The sequence below is a fragment of the Telopea speciosissima genome, chromosome 1 (assembly GCF_018873765.1).
Source record: "Telopea speciosissima isolate NSW1024214 ecotype Mountain lineage chromosome 1, Tspe_v1, whole genome shotgun sequence".
Taxonomy (NCBI): domain Eukaryota; kingdom Viridiplantae; phylum Streptophyta; class Magnoliopsida; order Proteales; family Proteaceae; genus Telopea; species Telopea speciosissima.
In genome coordinates this window covers 33,055,716-33,072,266 of record NC_057916.1, presented here as the reverse complement: position 1 = coordinate 33,072,266, position 16,551 = coordinate 33,055,716, and the positions used below count along the sequence as shown (strand labels likewise).

General features: G+C 43.6%; 1 protein-coding gene across 1 annotated transcript in view; it reads right to left on the bottom strand.

Moving 5' to 3' along the window:
* Window positions 1-13,279, bottom strand: part of LOC122642101 (histone acetyltransferase GCN5) — a 99,570-nt gene extending 86,291 nt beyond the window's left edge. The window contains exons 1-3 of the mRNA XM_043835518.1: window positions 12,458-13,279; window positions 11,838-11,902; window positions 11,583-11,663 (exon numbers count right to left, since the gene is read on the bottom strand). Coding sequence (XP_043691453.1) covers window positions 11,583-11,663; window positions 11,838-11,902; window positions 12,458-13,030 — 719 coding nt within the window. The 5' untranslated portion in view covers window positions 13,031-13,279. The remainder of the gene's footprint in view (window positions 1-11,582; window positions 11,664-11,837; window positions 11,903-12,457) is intronic.
* Window positions 13,280-16,551: the final 3,272 nt, after the last annotated feature.

Here is a 16,551-nt window from a genome sequence, read left to right as displayed (position 1 = left end):
TATGTGAATGTTTTCAAAATCACTCTAAATGAAAATAAAAATTTAAAATATCAAAACAAATGAATACCACACTTTTGGTTTTTAGCAATGTTATACCATATTGAAATCTATGAAATTTTTAGATTTGAGAAAAACCCCAGCATTTAAAAGTTGAAAATTGCACCTACCGCCGAAAATCCAATTTTTGTTCTTGAACTGGGGGATTGACTTTTTATCCTTTTGGAATTTATTTTTTTAATTATTTTTATTGGATTCGACTAGGGGGTATGTGCTTATTTATGAATAATATCTTAAGTAAATGATTTTATAAAAATGATATTTGGCATAAATTAGCATCGCCTTGACAACTATGATTCTTAGTTCATTGTGCGTACTAGTAAACTTGGGTCAATAACCACAAGTACCATTTTGAATTTTTTTTTGTAAAAATAGTTCATGCATTGTGTTTAGAATGTCAAAAATAGGCTGTAGACAAAAAAAACCAGAGCAAAAAAAGCATTTTTGGGCCTCGAAACTACCAATTCGAGTTGGCTGGGAAAAAATCCTTGGTTTCAACCAGTTTCGACCATATCTCGGTTTCTGGCTGGTCGAAACCAAGTTTTAGAACCTTGACCTATAGGAGAGGGAAGTCTTCTAAGGAAAATGAGAACTTGATTTTTTTCAATGAAATCCAACCTTTTGACCCATTTTCCTTGAATGCTTGGATGGCTAATACTCTACATAATAGAGAGTCTTCTAAGGGATGAGAACTCGATTATTTGTTTAATAAAAGTAAGACTTTTGACCCTAGTTTTCCTTGAATGCTTGGATCACTTCTATATAGGTCTCCCCATTTTTTTTGGTGAATAAAAAATTGTATTACCAAAAGGAAAAGGGACAAGAAGGGGGGGGGAATATACAAGGGGGAAGAGAGAGAGGGGGGGGGAGAGCGAACCCGCTAGCGGGTTCTCAATAAAGAGACATCTAAACCCCAGGAAACAACAATATGCATGTTCCTTGGGGTGTCCGGGAGGGCCTTCAAAGGCAAAACACGAACCTTGGAGGAGACATCAAAGAAGATGGCTTTCCAAATCAAGTTGAACGAACGAGAGTTGGAGATCCATCTTCTAAGGTTCCTTTCCATCCAAATGTGATAAAGTGTTGCACCAAAAACAAGTCGCCCAATAGTGTCGCATATGGTTTGCCCAGAAAAGCTCATGTCCAACCAAAGCCACTCTCTGGCAAAGGGAAGAGGTCTCCTAATGCAAGGCCAAATGAAGGTAAGGGCTTTTTTCCAAATGGTAGAAGAGAAGGGGCAGTCAAAAAATAGGTGATCTATGTCTTCATGACCGGTCCAACAAAGGATACAGGAGGGGGAGACTGGGATTTTTCTGTGAAGAAGGAAGGCTTCGGTTGGGAGGCAAAGTCTGAGGGCTCTCCAGGCTAGAAAGCTATGTCTGGGGATGTAGCCTTTGAACCAGATAAGTCTATGTCAAATGACATATGGGGCATAGGGTCTAGCTAGGTTCCAGGCTGATTTAAAGGAGAAGAGGCCATTTGTGGAGGCAAGCCAGATGGTCTTATCCGCATGGATAGGGGGGGGGATGGGGGGGAGGGGAGGGAGAGAGTCCCAGAACCGGGAGGAGGGAGGGAAGGGGGAGGGAGGGGTCCAAGTACCATGGGCAATGATGACAGAGAGAGGGGCGGACTTGGGAATGCCGGTGGAGTAGACAGCTCTCGCACCAAGAAGATTATAAAGGACACCGTTGGGATGCTAAGGGTCAAGCCAAAGGGAGATAGAGGACCCGTCAGATATAGAGGAGGAGGTGGTGCTAAGGGCCAGAGGGCGCAGAAGAAGAATCTTGCGCCAGACCCAGGAGGAATCAGCAGGGGTGGGAGCAATCCAGATGGAGTCCTTTTTGAGGAGGTGGGAGTATACCCAATTAACCCAAATGGAATCGTGCTTTAAACAGATTTTCCAAATCAACTTCAAAATACCCGCAGTGTTAGAGTCGCGGATACGATGGATTCCAAGGCCTCCTTCGGATTTGGGGAGACAGATGGATTTCCAGCTGATGGGGTGAAGGAAATGAGAGGTTTCCTTACCTTTCCAGAGGAAAGCACAGAAAAGGGATTCCATGGCCTTGATGGTGGATTTTGGGAGACCAAAGATGCCGCTCCAGTAAATGTAGGAAGATTAGAAGACCGAGCGGATACATTCCAATCTACCTGCATAGGAGAGAAGGCGGCCTTTCCAAAGTTGGAGACGCTTCCGGATATTGTCCAACATGGGGGTGCAATGGTGGCTTGAGAGCCTGGCAGGAATGAGAGGAAGGCCAAGGTATTTTACTGGGAGGGCTCCAATGGAGAAGCCAGTGAGCCGTAGAGGGTATCTCTGTCAGATTCCGACACACCAGCAAGGAAAAGTTTGGATTTAAGGAGGTTGATGAGAAGGCCCGAGAGGGTCTCAAAGAGGTGGAGGGAGTCCATGATGGCCGAGATGGAGGAGGGAGAGGCTTTGGAGAAGATCATAAGATCATCAGCAAAAGCGAGGTGAGAGAGATTGAAGCTTTTGCATTTAGGAATGGGGGAGATGAGATGGATGTCAGTCTTGGCTTGGATACTCCGCGAAAGGACTTCAAGGGCCAAAGAGAAGAGGAAGGGGGATAGGGGGCAACCTTGACGAATTCCAACTTTGGAGTTAAAGAACCCCACAAGGGAGCCATTAACAATGACAGAGAAGGAGGGAGAGGAAATGCAGGCAAAGATCCAACGAATGAAAGGAGGAGGGAAACCCATCTGAGCTAGCACCTCACAGACGAAGTCCCATCTAAGGGAGTCAAAAGCTTGGTGGAGGTCTATCTTCATGAGGGCAGCGGGGGAGTGAGATTTTCTGTCAAAGCCTCTGACAATTTCAGAGCAGAGAATGATGTTGTCAGCAATGCTTCTGCCAGAGATAAAGGCAGATTGATTGGGGCTGGCAAGGGAAGGAATGACAAGCCGGATTCTGCTTGCCAGGATTTTGGCAATGAACTTGTAGAGGAGGTTGCAAAGAGAGATGGGCCTGAAGTCAGTCAGGGAAGAGGCCCCTTCCTTCTTGGGGATGAGGCAAAGGAAGGTTTGGTTGACCTGCTTGAGCTGCCCGGGGTTGAAAAAGAAGTTGCGGATAGCCTTGATCAGGTCATCCTTGATGTGGTCCCAGCAGCTTAAGAAGAACCCCATGCTAAAACCATCAGGGCCAAGGGCTTTGTTGGACTTATGGGAGAAGATAGCCTGGGTTATTTCCTCGTCAGAGGGGATCGCAACAAGAGAGCTAGCCAGGGCCGAAGGGACAAATTTGTTAATAAGATCAGGGGGAAGAGGGGGGGAGGGGGGAAGGGGAGGGTTGAAGATCGAGCTGAAGTAAGAGGCAGCTTCATCTTTGGTAGCGGGGACAGAGGAGAGGGGGAGCCGTCACGAGCAAGGAGGAGGGTGATGGAGTTGGTGTAAAGCCTAGCTTTCAGAGAACGGTGAGAGAAGGCCGTATTGGAATCTCCAAGCTCAAGCCATTTGATACGGGCCTTCTGACGGAGAAAGCTTTCTTCCGAGGAGGCTAGAGAGGAGAGCTCTTCAGAGAGCTTTCTCTCGTCGTCAGCAAGAGAGAGGTTGAGAGGGTCAACTTGGAGACGGGATTGGACAGAGGCAAAATCAGCCCGACAGGTGGTGACCCTGGAAGTGATGTTGCCAAAGGTGGTAGAGTTCCAAGATTTGAGGGCGGATTTGGTGAGACGGAGCTTTTTAGCAAAAGCAATGAGAGGGAGGGAGGGGCAATGAACAGCAGAGCTCCACGAAGAGAGGAAAGTGGGAAGAAAAAGGGGGTGCGAGGTCCACATGTCAAAAAACTTGAAAGGCTTAGGGCCAAAGGAGGTGTAAGGCTGGATGAGGATATGGCAAGGGCTGTGATCGGAAAGGCCAGGAAGAAGGAAGTTGGCATGAGAGTGGGGGAAGGAGGATAGCCAAGAATCATTGACTAGAAGACGATCCAGTTTGAAAGCAATGCGGTCGGTTCCCCCTCTACGGTTGCTCCAAGTGTGCGAGGAGCCAGACCACCTTAGGTCCAAAAGGTCAATGTCATCGCTACAATCATTGAAGACTTTGACAGAGTTGTAGTCAAGGGGCCGTCCTCCAATCTTTTCAGATTGAAATCTGATCACGTTGAAGTCCCCACCTACCCCCCAAGGAGTAGTCCCGATACCCGCTTTGATGTGGATCAAATCATCCCAAAGGGCGGTGCGGTCAGCAGCCCGATTAAAGGCATAGACAACCGAGAGAGAGAAGGAAATATTGGAATTGGGGAGAGAGAGGAGAAGGTGAAGAATCTGGGGGGAAGAGTGGGAGATGGAGATGTTGATTTTCAGAGGGTCCCAAAGAATCCAAATCCTACCATTAGGGGAATGGTTATAATTGGAGAGAAAGGACCAAGAGGGGGCGATGGAGGCAGCAATGCGAGAGGCATTCTCCTGCAGAACTCTAGTCTCTAAGAGGGCAGAAAAATTGGAGTGAGAGCTCTTGATAATGGCTTTAATTTCTTGGTGCTTGGCCAAGGAATTAAGCCCCCTAACATTCCATATGAACCCGGCAGACATGGGGAAAGTAGAGAGGGAGGGGCGTCAAAGAGCGGGGTGGAACGCTCTTGTATCTCCTACGGAAGTACAAGATAGTAGGACGAAGGCGAGGTAAGAGAGCAACATTACCACAAGTGCTAGGAAGGCCCAAGAGGGAGGGGAGAAAGGGTAGAAGGGGGGTGGAGGGGGATCCCAGCGGACAAGACGGGGAATGGGGGGAAGGGGACACGGCAAAGGGGGGGGAGGGGGTGGGAGAGGTGGAGCGAGAAAGCCGGGTTTAGGTTAGGGGAGGGTGATGGGTCAACGAAGGATATGGGTTGGAGCAAAGCGGGTCAGAAGGGTAAATGGGTTCTTGGGTTAAAAAGGTGGGAGGTTGCGGGTTGATGGGTCTAGGGGTTAAGGAGGAAGGAGGGGGTATAATGGGTAGGTTATAAGAAAAATAAGATGGAATGAGGTTTAAGTGGGCCGGTTTAGACAAGTGGTGGGCCAGGGGAACTTCAGAACTGGTGCAGTTAGTGGACCGGTTTAAGGGAGGGAGGTTTTGGTTAAAATGGGGAAAGGAGGGGGGACCAGGTGGGTTAGGTAAAAGGGGGGGTAGCCTAGATCATGAAAAGGGTTCAGAAGGATCAGGGGGACGAATAGGGTGGGGGTTAGGTGGATGACCTCGCAAAGGAGCAGCGTTACCTGCAAAGAAGGGGCAAAAGGGCAGAGGAGCCCTGGGCAGACCTGTGACAGAGGTCAGCGACGACAAAACAGAGCTTGAAATGGTAGCCTGGAGCGTTGAAGAACTTCGCCCAGTAGCAGTGCCCAAAATGGAGAAATTTTCGATTAGCGCAATAGGGAGTTCTGACGCCTGGGGTCTTGGAGTGCCAACGATGGCGTCGGAGGCAGCAGGCCTGGTGTCGATGGCCAGAGAACCAAGGTCAGCAGCAGTTTCGCAAAGGTACAGCATTGGCGAAGAGTCTGAGGGTGCTCGAGCTCTGCGAGGAGATTCTGATGCCGGAATTGCACAGCGGCGACGGCCGCTTCGACCACGAGACGTGGGCCTGGAGAGAAGACTCGTATGTGCTCCCTGAAGAGAAACGGAGCTCGTTGCCGCAGGGGATACTTGAAGAGAAGAAGAGCAGTTTGTTGCAGCAACGACTGAGACTGCTTCTAGGAGCTCATCGCCAACGAAGGAGCTGCTTGTTCGAGAAGTTGCAACAGAAGAAGAGTTCAAATCTATAGCTGAAACCGGAGCAGAGAGAGGGGCTTTCCCGGAGCAATCCTTGGAGTGATGACCAAAAATCTTGCAGTGTAGGCAATGTGGGGGGAGCCAGTCGTACTTGACCGGCTGCTCAAAGCAGAAACCATCGACTTCCATAACGGTGACAAAGGAGGGAGGGGGGACACTTGCAGAGATGTCGATGCAAATTCTCGCGAAGGAGGGCCTGTCCATTTTCAAAGTTCTGTAGTCTGAGTAGAGAGGCTTCCCTAAGACCGAGCCAATTCTGCTAAGGCAATCTTGTGACCAGTATTGAAATGGGAGACCAGGAAGGGAGACCCACAAGGGAATGGAGCTGAGGTCGACCTTGTGGAGAAGGATATAGGGGTCCCACTGTCTCAGGAAAATTGGTTTAGAGCCCACGAGCCAAGGGGCACCTTCAAGTGCGCGAGCTTTGATGTCCTCGGAGAAGAACTTGAACACGAAACTCCAGTGTCCAGCAAGAAAATGTCTAGAGCCCCTTGGGCTTTCCATTGCTTGGTGAGTGAGCTCTTAACAATATTGAAAGAGGGCTTTGAGCCAATAAAGTGACCGAGAAGGCAGGACTGCCATTTAGAGGATTCCGGTGAAGAAAGGCTGCTGGGACAGAGAGCATACGAAGAGAATTCATCCGAAGAAGGCTCGATGAAGTGGAGAGAGTGACCAAAAGCCGAGGAGGAAGGAGGTTTGGACAACAGAGATGACCAAGATGGGGTAGGGTTAGGGGTGGTAACAGAGGAGGTGGTTACGGTGGCAGCTGGGGGAGAGGTGGTAATGTAGTCCTAGATAGGTAGGAGACCTACTAGGAGCCAAACAACAGGATCAAATAACAAAAGGGGCTGCTGGTTCGAATGGACATTACTAGGATTTAGGTCAATTCCTAGGGTTAGGGTTGGATATTGGGAAAGGGGTTTATAGGGTATTAATGGGCAGGTCTAGAGGGCTATTATGGTATAAAAAAGTTAGGGTTTGGATGAATTTTGAAATTCTGCAATTCTGGATAGAATTAAGTTGTAGGTTTTGGGCTTTAATGGAGTTAGGGTTTATGGGATTCAAACCAAAAATAAAGGGGATCAATTGGGGAAAAGGATTAGAGGATTAGAAGAAGAATTTTGGCGTCAAACTTACTGAAGATTCCACTGGCAGCAAGCTTCAATAGTTGTGAAGGATAAAACCACCTTCGAATTTGAAGAAGATCCTCCCAGCCGTCACGGCGTAAGGAGTCAACCGGATTCCACCAGTCCCTTTCCACCTTGATAGAACCACAAGGATGCACACTCACAAGGAGCACAGGAGCAGCAACAATGGCAGCCAACAAGCAAAAGCTTTTTTTCATTAATCAAATTCGTGTACAATGCTGGCTTCCCTTACAAACTTATATAGAAGACTCAAAAATAGACTTAGACACTAAAAAGGAATGGCCTAATCCTATCCCTAACCTATTAGGTAATTTAAATTGACTAGGAAACTAAAACACTAAAGGAAATAGACTCAAAACATGACTGGACTTATAGAGTCCTAATCAAGCCCAACTTACATCACATGACCACTTAAATTGTCACATGACCACTTAACCAAGTCACATGATCACTTAAATTGAACCAATTGGATGCAACCAATTTGAACCGGTTCAATTAGAAAACATAAAAATAAAATAAGTATTGGGCTAATCCCGTATGCAACATATGTACCCCTAGTTTAGGCTCATCAAATGGCCTAATACATAGAAAACCCTTGGGAACAAAGGCCCAACATGTATATAACCCAGTCCTAGGCCTATTTCTAAAGAAATAAGCCAATATCTATGATGAACTTGCATCAGGTGGCAGGGAGGGCAGTGTTGCTGGTAGAGGTGGCGGTACCGGCAGGAGGGGTGGTGGAGGCAGGGTAGGGGGTGGTGGAGGCCGGAGGGGAGGTGGAGGAGGGAGGAGGAAGGGGGGTCATGACTTCAATTCGTTCGTTCGCCTGGTGATGTGATATAGGTCTCCCCATTGTTTGCAAGTAACTCGGGTTCTTTTATTTTTTTTTACCATTAATCAATCTGTGCAGCTTTAGCAATGCAAAGATAGGCTCAATTATGAAACATGAATCAGGTGTCTTAAAACTATCAACAAGTCAACTTTGCATGTGGTAAATGGAGAACTAATGTAGTCCTAGATTGGTAAGAGACCAACTAGGAGCCAATCAACTAGGATCTGTTATGAACTGGTGTCTTAAAACTATCAACAAGTCAACTTCACATGTGGTAAATGGAGAACTAATGTAGTCCTAGATTGGTAGGAGACCAACTAGGAGCCAATCAACCAAGATCTGTTATGAACAGGTGAATCGGCTAGGTCAAAATAGGGTTTTTGGTGAAATTAGGATTGGGGTTTGGTGTTAGGGTTATGTCAGGTCAAGGTAGGGGAGTCTATCAATGAAGGTCCTGAGATGTTTTGATGGCTGGAAGTATGTTAGATTGAATAGGCAGCAGCAAGTTAGGGTTAGCGTTTTGGGTTTTTAGAAAGTGGGTGAAGGAATCTAGGGTTTTGCTGGCCAGAAATTAACCAAACTTGAATGGTTTGCTTAGGAAGGTATATGGGATAATTGGTCAGATTTGTAGACTATTCTGACAGTTGGTTTGGGTTGTGAGAGTTTTTGGGTTTTTGGGAACTGATTTGAGATGAGGGAATAGGGTTTCAGTGGTTGGAAGGGGCAGCAAGGGAGATCGAGTCCTCCTTATGGGCAGGGAGTGTTGTGGTTGAAGTTTGATGAAGTTTTGATGGCTGGTTAGGTCAGTGGGGAATTTAGGGAATAGGAAACTAGAAAATAACAAAGGGGAAAACTAGGGTTGGGGCTATAGAGGTTTAGGAGAGGTATTGTGGGGATGGGGATGTTTCAAACTTACTGTAGTTGTAGATTACTCTTGGCAGCAGCTTGTTTGAGAATGAAACATCTTTAAGTAGAACTTCAAAGAAATCTTAAAGTAGCTTGAAGGAGAGTTTCAAAAGAACCACCAAGGCTTCACACCGCAAGGTGTTGATTGGATCAAACACCAATCCCACCAACGAACCACCCAGGCTTCCCACTGCAAGGTGTCAATCAGGTCAAACACCGATCCCACCAGCCTTGATCAAACACAAGGCAAAAATCTTCAATGGAGAAGAAGAGCAGTAAAAGCTTTTCATTAGTATCAAAATTCGTGTACAATATTTGTCCCCCTTACCTTAACTTATTAGGTAACCTAAACTGACTAGGAAAATGAAATAACAAAGGAAATAGGCTCAAAACATGGCTGGACTTACAGAGTCCTAATCCAGCCCAACTTAAGTTGTCACATGACCACGTAACCAAGTCACATGATCACTTAAGTAATCACATGACCACTAACCAAATAAAAAGAAATCTACTAACTAATCCCGTATGTAACCTTATTACCCATATTTTAGGCTCATAAAAGTGGCCTATTACATTGAAAACCCATGGGATCAAAAGCCCAACATGTATATAACCCAACCCTAGACTTATTCCTAGGCAAAGAAACCCAATTTGGTGATAAATCTGTGTAACAATGAAGCAATTAATAAACCAGAGATAAAGAAGGAAAAGAAGAAGAAGAGAAGGAGATGATGGGAGAGACTGCAAAGAGAAGTCACAGACTTCCTTGGTTGTCTCTCCCCCTCTCAATTGTATTATTTAAAGAGAAAGATCACATGGAAGAGAAACCTTCCTAAACCAAATTACACCGAAATATAAACTTAGCTAAAATAGAAACCTAAGAGAAATAGAATAATACGCATCAAGAACAGTGGTAGCAATTTTGGGCCTGTAGTGTAGTCAACTCCTAGAAATTGGTCAGGCAGGAGGTCTAAGCCACTGAGGGCATATGAATAAGCCCCTAAAGCATAAGTGTAAAATATAATCTCCATCCTCAAGTTTTAAAACTAAGACTTTCACAAAAATAACCCCCACGATGTGGGGTTCAGTTTTTCCATCAACACCTGAAGAGGATGGAGAGGGAGCAACTGTCAGCAGATACATCCCCACCCCCTTTCTCCTCTTTTGTTTCCCCCTGTTGTTGCAACAACAGGACAGTTGCCTTGGTGGCTGCATAAGACACATATCCCGCACCCTTACCTATGGTGCATTGAGTTGACATAGGTGCTTTGGGGTAAGGAGAGGGATCCAGGTAACAGAAGTTACAATGGTCCTGTGCCTGTCAAGAGAAATCTTAAACTAGCATCACAGGCTTACCTTTTAATTCATGATCAGGACAAAAACAAGACGGTTTAGGGATATCATGGCCTAGGCTAGGCTAAGTTCAGCCCAGTCAGGCTGGCCATAGGCTAATTATGGCCAGGTGATGTAGCCTAGGTGAAATAAATCTCACTTAGGACCAGGTTCTGTTTTAGGGTTGGCCGAATGGGCAGTTTAGGGTAACTAGGGCAAAATTAGGGTTAGGAATGGGAGATTGAGTTAGGGTTTTATTGGGTAATGGTCTGCAGAATTTTAGGAGTCTATTAGAATAGGTTTTAATGAGGTTTGAATAAGAAATAGAAATTCAGAAATATTAGGGTTAGGGTTTTGGGTTTTCAGATTTAGGATCTAAGCTGAAACTAGGGTTAGGAGCAGATTTAGGGGCTGGGCTTTAGGTCGAGTTTTCCTAGCAGAGAGGGGGTGGTTGCGGCTGGACTTTGGTGGGGTTTTGATGGCTGGTTAGGCCTAGGCAGATCTTAGGGTTTCTGGGTTTTTATGTTGAGGGAGGGAATTAGGGTTTGTAGTGGATAGGTGAGGCTGCAACTGAGATCGAGTGGGAGGGTTACTGTGATGGACCTGTGGTTAGGTTTTGAGGGTAATCGATGAGGGAATAGGGCTGTGATGAATGTAGATGAAGCTAGGGTTTGGGGAAGTCGATTAGGTTAGATGGAAGTAAGAAGAAGAGATGATAAAGTTGCAGGAAATTGTAACTCTTACTGGAATTGCAGAATTTCAGCAGCAGCAACCTTGAAGAACTTGAAGGAAGAAGAAGACGAACCTCCAAGATGCAAGGAGTCGCCGGATTACTCCAGCCCTAGCCCTTGATATTACTCACAAGAGGTCTTGATATGACACACAAGACAGAGAAGCAGCAGCTCATGGCGGCAGCAAGAAGAAACAAAATTTCAAACATAATAGGTGGGGAGCCTCCCACGATTCTACTATTTATAATAATAAAGGGGGCCTAAAGGCCTTACAAATAATCAATCTAAAGCAATCCTAATCAGATTAGGAGTTGGGATTCCTAATCTGAATCCTAATTATAAAACATAGAATAGACTTATACTCTAAATAGGAGTATAAGTGTAAACAACTAAAACAAATAAAATAAAATACTAATCCCTCTAAAATCGTGGAGGGGAACTAAGAAGATAAACCATGAAAAAGACTGTTTTAACCCTAGGCTAAAAGAACAAACAAATAAAAAGGCTCCAACGAAAAAATCAAAGAACAGCCAAATTAATCATGGTTTCGGCTTCTGCATCACCAGGACTAGAAATCACCAGTCTCACTGCAGGTCCATCAGCTTGAGACAGGACTTACTAATATTTTACTAATAACAGATGTCGAATCTTCGATTTCAGAGCAAAGAATCAATATTGGTGTCTGGTATTAAAAAAAAAAAAAGAATAATGCTGCATTTGGAGACAAGCAAATATTTGATTACAAAATTAAGCAAGTAATGCCAAATAATTATCACTGATACAGTAAACTGTTGAGAAAAAAAATTGTATGCACACCTGTCCATGACTAGACGAACAATATATTCCTTCGGCATGTTAGGCAGTTGTCTTGCAAAGATATTCTTCAATCCTATCAACCTGAGGCAAACTTGAGCATGAATGTAACCAGAAAGGAACAAAATAATTTTTTAAAGAAGGCAAAAAGTTTGCACAGTATTTGCATGATTTAATCTGGCTATTAAAGATGAAGAGAAATGAGCAGAGCTAAAAGGTACATGCTGCATGACTAAACTTGAGAAGTAAAGAGGATACCAAATCATATGCTCGTCAATTCCATCATTGGTGAGGCATACAAATTTGAGCCTTCCTGCTTCCTCCTGTGAAGAATTCAAAATAGTCAGCACCACCATTTAAATCCCTGATTTGGAAGGGTCCAATTTATCCAAGGACAGGTAAAGATCAAAGTGATTGGGTTGATTCCAATCACAATGATCCACTCTCAATCTTATATGGAAAAATTCCTCTAAAATATCCAAACTTTATACTTCTTCTTCAGACATTCTCTATATGCTTTTCACTCCAAGATACGTTTCTATAGATCCTCAAGTATATAAACTACCACTACCAATCCAGTCTCCCAAAATTAGGCAAGCTCAATTACATTATCAACAATAAGCAAACACGGCATTGCCTAGAGTAGTCCTTTCCTAACATTTTAACAAACAGGCAACCAAACCTGCCGTATACTTAAAATAGCAACTACGAAGCAAAGAACATAACTTTTCATTTTCTTAAGGAAACTTTATTCATTCGACCAGGTATATCACTGAATTCAGTTTCACTGGATTTCTACCAATCAATTAAGACCGCTATGAACAAGACAATATTTTGAAAAAACAAATGTTTTACAGATTCAGGGTCTAACGGTTTACCTCTCTCTTCAAGCTCTCTTCTCTCGCACTATACGCCCCACTTGTCTGTATATTCTCGGTAAAAATCCCCTTCATTGTGTCCTCCTTTACTGCAACCCCAGAAATCGAACTCATTGCTTGAGGTTGCGGTAGGCCCGAAGCCACTGATGTAGTGGGGCCCCGTTCATCCTTACCTATATCAGAATGCCCAGAAGAATCAATTTTCATAGAAGAGTTCTCCGACTTCAGTTTCGTGTTCCTCGATTTTACATTGTTCTCTAACCGGGCAGTCGTAAAAACCCTCATTGAGTCGTTGTCTTCGTCGTCGTCATCGTCAACAACCTCCTCTGAATCGTCTTCGGAGTCGGTTTCTGCCCCTCGAGCGCTGATACTCTCGAGATCATCATTAGAGGTAAGAGCCCCATCTCGGTTGTCAGAGAAAGAGAAAGGGAAGGCTGGTGCGTGCTCGTCGGAGGCTAGCTTGCGCTTGTGTGCTGAGGAGCAAACAGAAGCCGAAGCAGAGTGTGATGGCGAAGGAGACTGGGAGCTCCTGGAACGAACTGGAGCAGTTGAATGTGCGGAATGCCCGTCCATTCCTGTGTACGAATTGAATTAGGGTTCCTGTTGCAGAGTTCGATGTAATGGTTCTATCAGAGCTTTTGAAGAACTTCACGTCTGTAGTTGGATAGGCGGGATAGAAGATTTTGAACCTCCGGAAAATTGAAGTTTAACAGAGAACGTTGAGTAACTTAAATTAGTGTTGTTGCAATCTCAACTGGAGAATCAAAGAGTTTTTGCAGAGATTTTAGAGGTTCTCAGTTCTCATGGCAGATAGCACGCTTCTTCGACAAGGTGGACCTGTCACCTTGACCCTGAAATGTATCGAAGTGAAACACAGAAAGAGAACCTCGTTTTGTCGCCCAAGTTTTTTTCTTGGATTAACGTTTTGTTGCCCAAGTTTATTACACAGCCCTTACGAAACTTTTTTGATAAAATATCCTTACGAAACTGGTAATGCCTTTTTCTTTCCCCAAGTTTATTACACAGAATTATTTTTTTTTTGGGGCCGGGGTGGTGTGGGGGAAATCAAAATCTATTAGTAGGAACGGATTACACGCCTGGTCTCTAAAACATAATTAGCAAAGACACAGGGATCGGAAGTAGGCCAGACTATTCTATATGTTATGGATAGAGCCCTCTTAGCAAGCGAATTTACAACAGTGTTTACATCCCTTTAAATAAAATAAAAAGAAACATCATCAAAATAAGAGGTTAAATGTCTAATATCAGCCACTATTGATCGGATAATCAGTGGCACTTCCTTAGCTACATCCCTCAAACATTGGATGACTTCCTAGTTGTCACTCTCCACCACCAAAGAGCAAGTACCTTTAGAGAGAGCAGGCCTTCCTGTATAGCCAAGGCCTCACCAACAATGACATCTGAAAATGGGATCGGATTGGACACAGCCATTAATGAAGCACCTAGGTGGTTGCGAATGACAAAACCCACCCTGCTACATACCTTCTTAGAATCCCAAGAAGCGACACAATTAAGTTTGAAAGTACCAGGCACTGGAGGGGACCAGAATGATGGTCGTGCATGAAAAAACTGAGTTCTATTTCTAGAAGGAAAAAAGAACGTTGTTTGATTGTATGGATCCTGCGCTCAGACACATGAGTGCACGAAATTACCACCACCCCCCCCTCCCGTGAAATAAAAAAATCTCATCCATGTTGATGCCCCCTGCGCGCGCTCTCATTGCCCCCCGCGTTGGTGCAAGGGCCACACATGACACAACTAGGTAGTGATATCTTACCTTTTTCAAGATTAAAAAAAATGTGAAAATTTCCTCCATCGTGGGTGGAAGAAAAGTACATCCATCTACAGTCATAAAATGCCCCCTAATCTATAGTACGAAGTCGATAATACACTCCATTGTTCCCCGATACCTCTACACACCATTTGAATGCTCGTGGGTGAAGGAAACTTGCCTCCTATACAAAATACTTATATTTTATAAAGACATGCATTAAGGCTCCATTTGGTTGCATGGGGAATTAAAGGGAAGGGAAGGAAAATTTTTCAAACCTAAAAAAGAAACTTTTGTAATCATTATCCCATGTGATTGTATAAACTACTTAAATTTCTTACCATATCTAGTAAAGATACATTTTACATGTAATATTTATTTTACATTTTAAATCAAAGGGAAATGGATGCAAAGTAAAGTGAAATTTAATAACCAAATATGGAATGATTTGGAGTTAGATATATTGTCACATGGTGTTACATGGGGTAATGATTAAAAAAATTCTTTTTTTTAAGTATGAAAATTTCACTTCCCTTCCCTTTAATTCCCCTTGCAACCAAACGGAGCCTAAATACATATAATACATGTAGTCCATATAATGTGTTTTAAAAAGCGTACAACTCATTCCTTCTTGAGATCATAGTCTTGACTCTTGACAGATAGAGCACTTTAGTGTTTAAACCAACAACTAATATGAGGGAATGAGGGTACTTAAAAGGATGCTCCATCCATGGTCTTGGTATATAGAGTACAATTCATGTAGCCACTGCACCAGTGTGGGAGCCAATGAGAGTGCATGCAAGGGCCTCTATTTGTATGAGATTTTCGATTTCACTGGGGACTGAACGAGCATTTCACGTACTCCTGTGACTGACACAAGAACCACGCAACCACGTAACATTCTTTTGAACTTTAGCTCAACAATAGGCAGTCTCTAAGACATATTATTGAATGATTACTCCGACCATTTGCAATCCGGTTCGCATTCGTCAACAATAGCATCCACAATCTCCGAAAATGAAACTTCTATCTTCTTTATGAATTGGGATGGCTCAATTGAGAACTTGGAGTTTGATATACAATTGGTTTGAAGATATTGACATTCTATTTTTTTAGTGGCAATATAAGTTATCTGTAATATATAGCCACTCCATTCACAAATGGTTCAAAGACAAAGAAGCTAATTGTTGCATTTTCTTTTTATGGATTATATTTTATTGGATTCATGGGTTCTATGTTAGATGATAACTACGTTATTGATACATTGATTTGCCTTATGATTATATCCTGGGCAGTATGATGGGAATTAAGCATTTTACTATTATATTGTGTTTATTTTAATTGACAAATTTTCTTCTGATAAATTTATATTGGAAAGGAGTTTGAGCATGGTAGATACCATGCATCATTCATTCAATAAGGGGGTGTGGGGTTTTATGGTCAATTTGAATGGGCACAAAAACCCATCTAACAATAATTAATGCAGGTCGTGCATAAAAACTTCTGCCATTTGTATTTTAGATGATATTATCGTGTTTGTTGAATGATGTACATGTTTGTTGTATATGGATATAATACTCATATTTTTGCCTCCAGATTTTTAAACATAAAATCATATAAAACACTTTTAAACTCGTATTGCACTATTGTGTACATTTTTTTACATCAAATTTTTAAATATAAGGAAATGGAAGCATGGACCACCCTTGTGTATATTCTAATATACCTCTTTTATATAATAAACAATAGGGTCCACATTGACTCTCTCTCTCTCTCTCTCTCTATTATGACCATGTAGACCCCATATCAATGATGCCATTCTCTAAATCCTCATTAGTGTAACATGCAGATTCTTTCTATGATTTTGTGATAAATCCCGGCACACATCAGTCAGCCATCGGGATGTGTGTCACAACCCAACCGTAGGATGCCTCCTGGGCGCTGGGCTCCCTGAAGCGGAGCTCAATGCGAGAAATACTCCCCACATATTATTGAAGTCCAGGGCTTTGTACTGTACAAATTGCAAACCTCCCCCCCCCCCTCTCCCCCAATTTTTAAAAGTATTATCGGAATGAGAAAATGCTCTATATGCCTAAGGTATACACTACGTTTTTTCATATGTATTACTTTTAGGATAGAGATCGCTGCCTGGGCCTCTAGAGCTTGCACGCAGGCTGGCAGATGGAAGTGTGCACGCAAGCATATTTCATGCACTTCTGTAGAAACGCAATGATTTAAAAAACCAATGTGAGAAGCTGTAGATTTGAATAACCTGCTTGCCTAGAGAACCCTCTCCCTATGC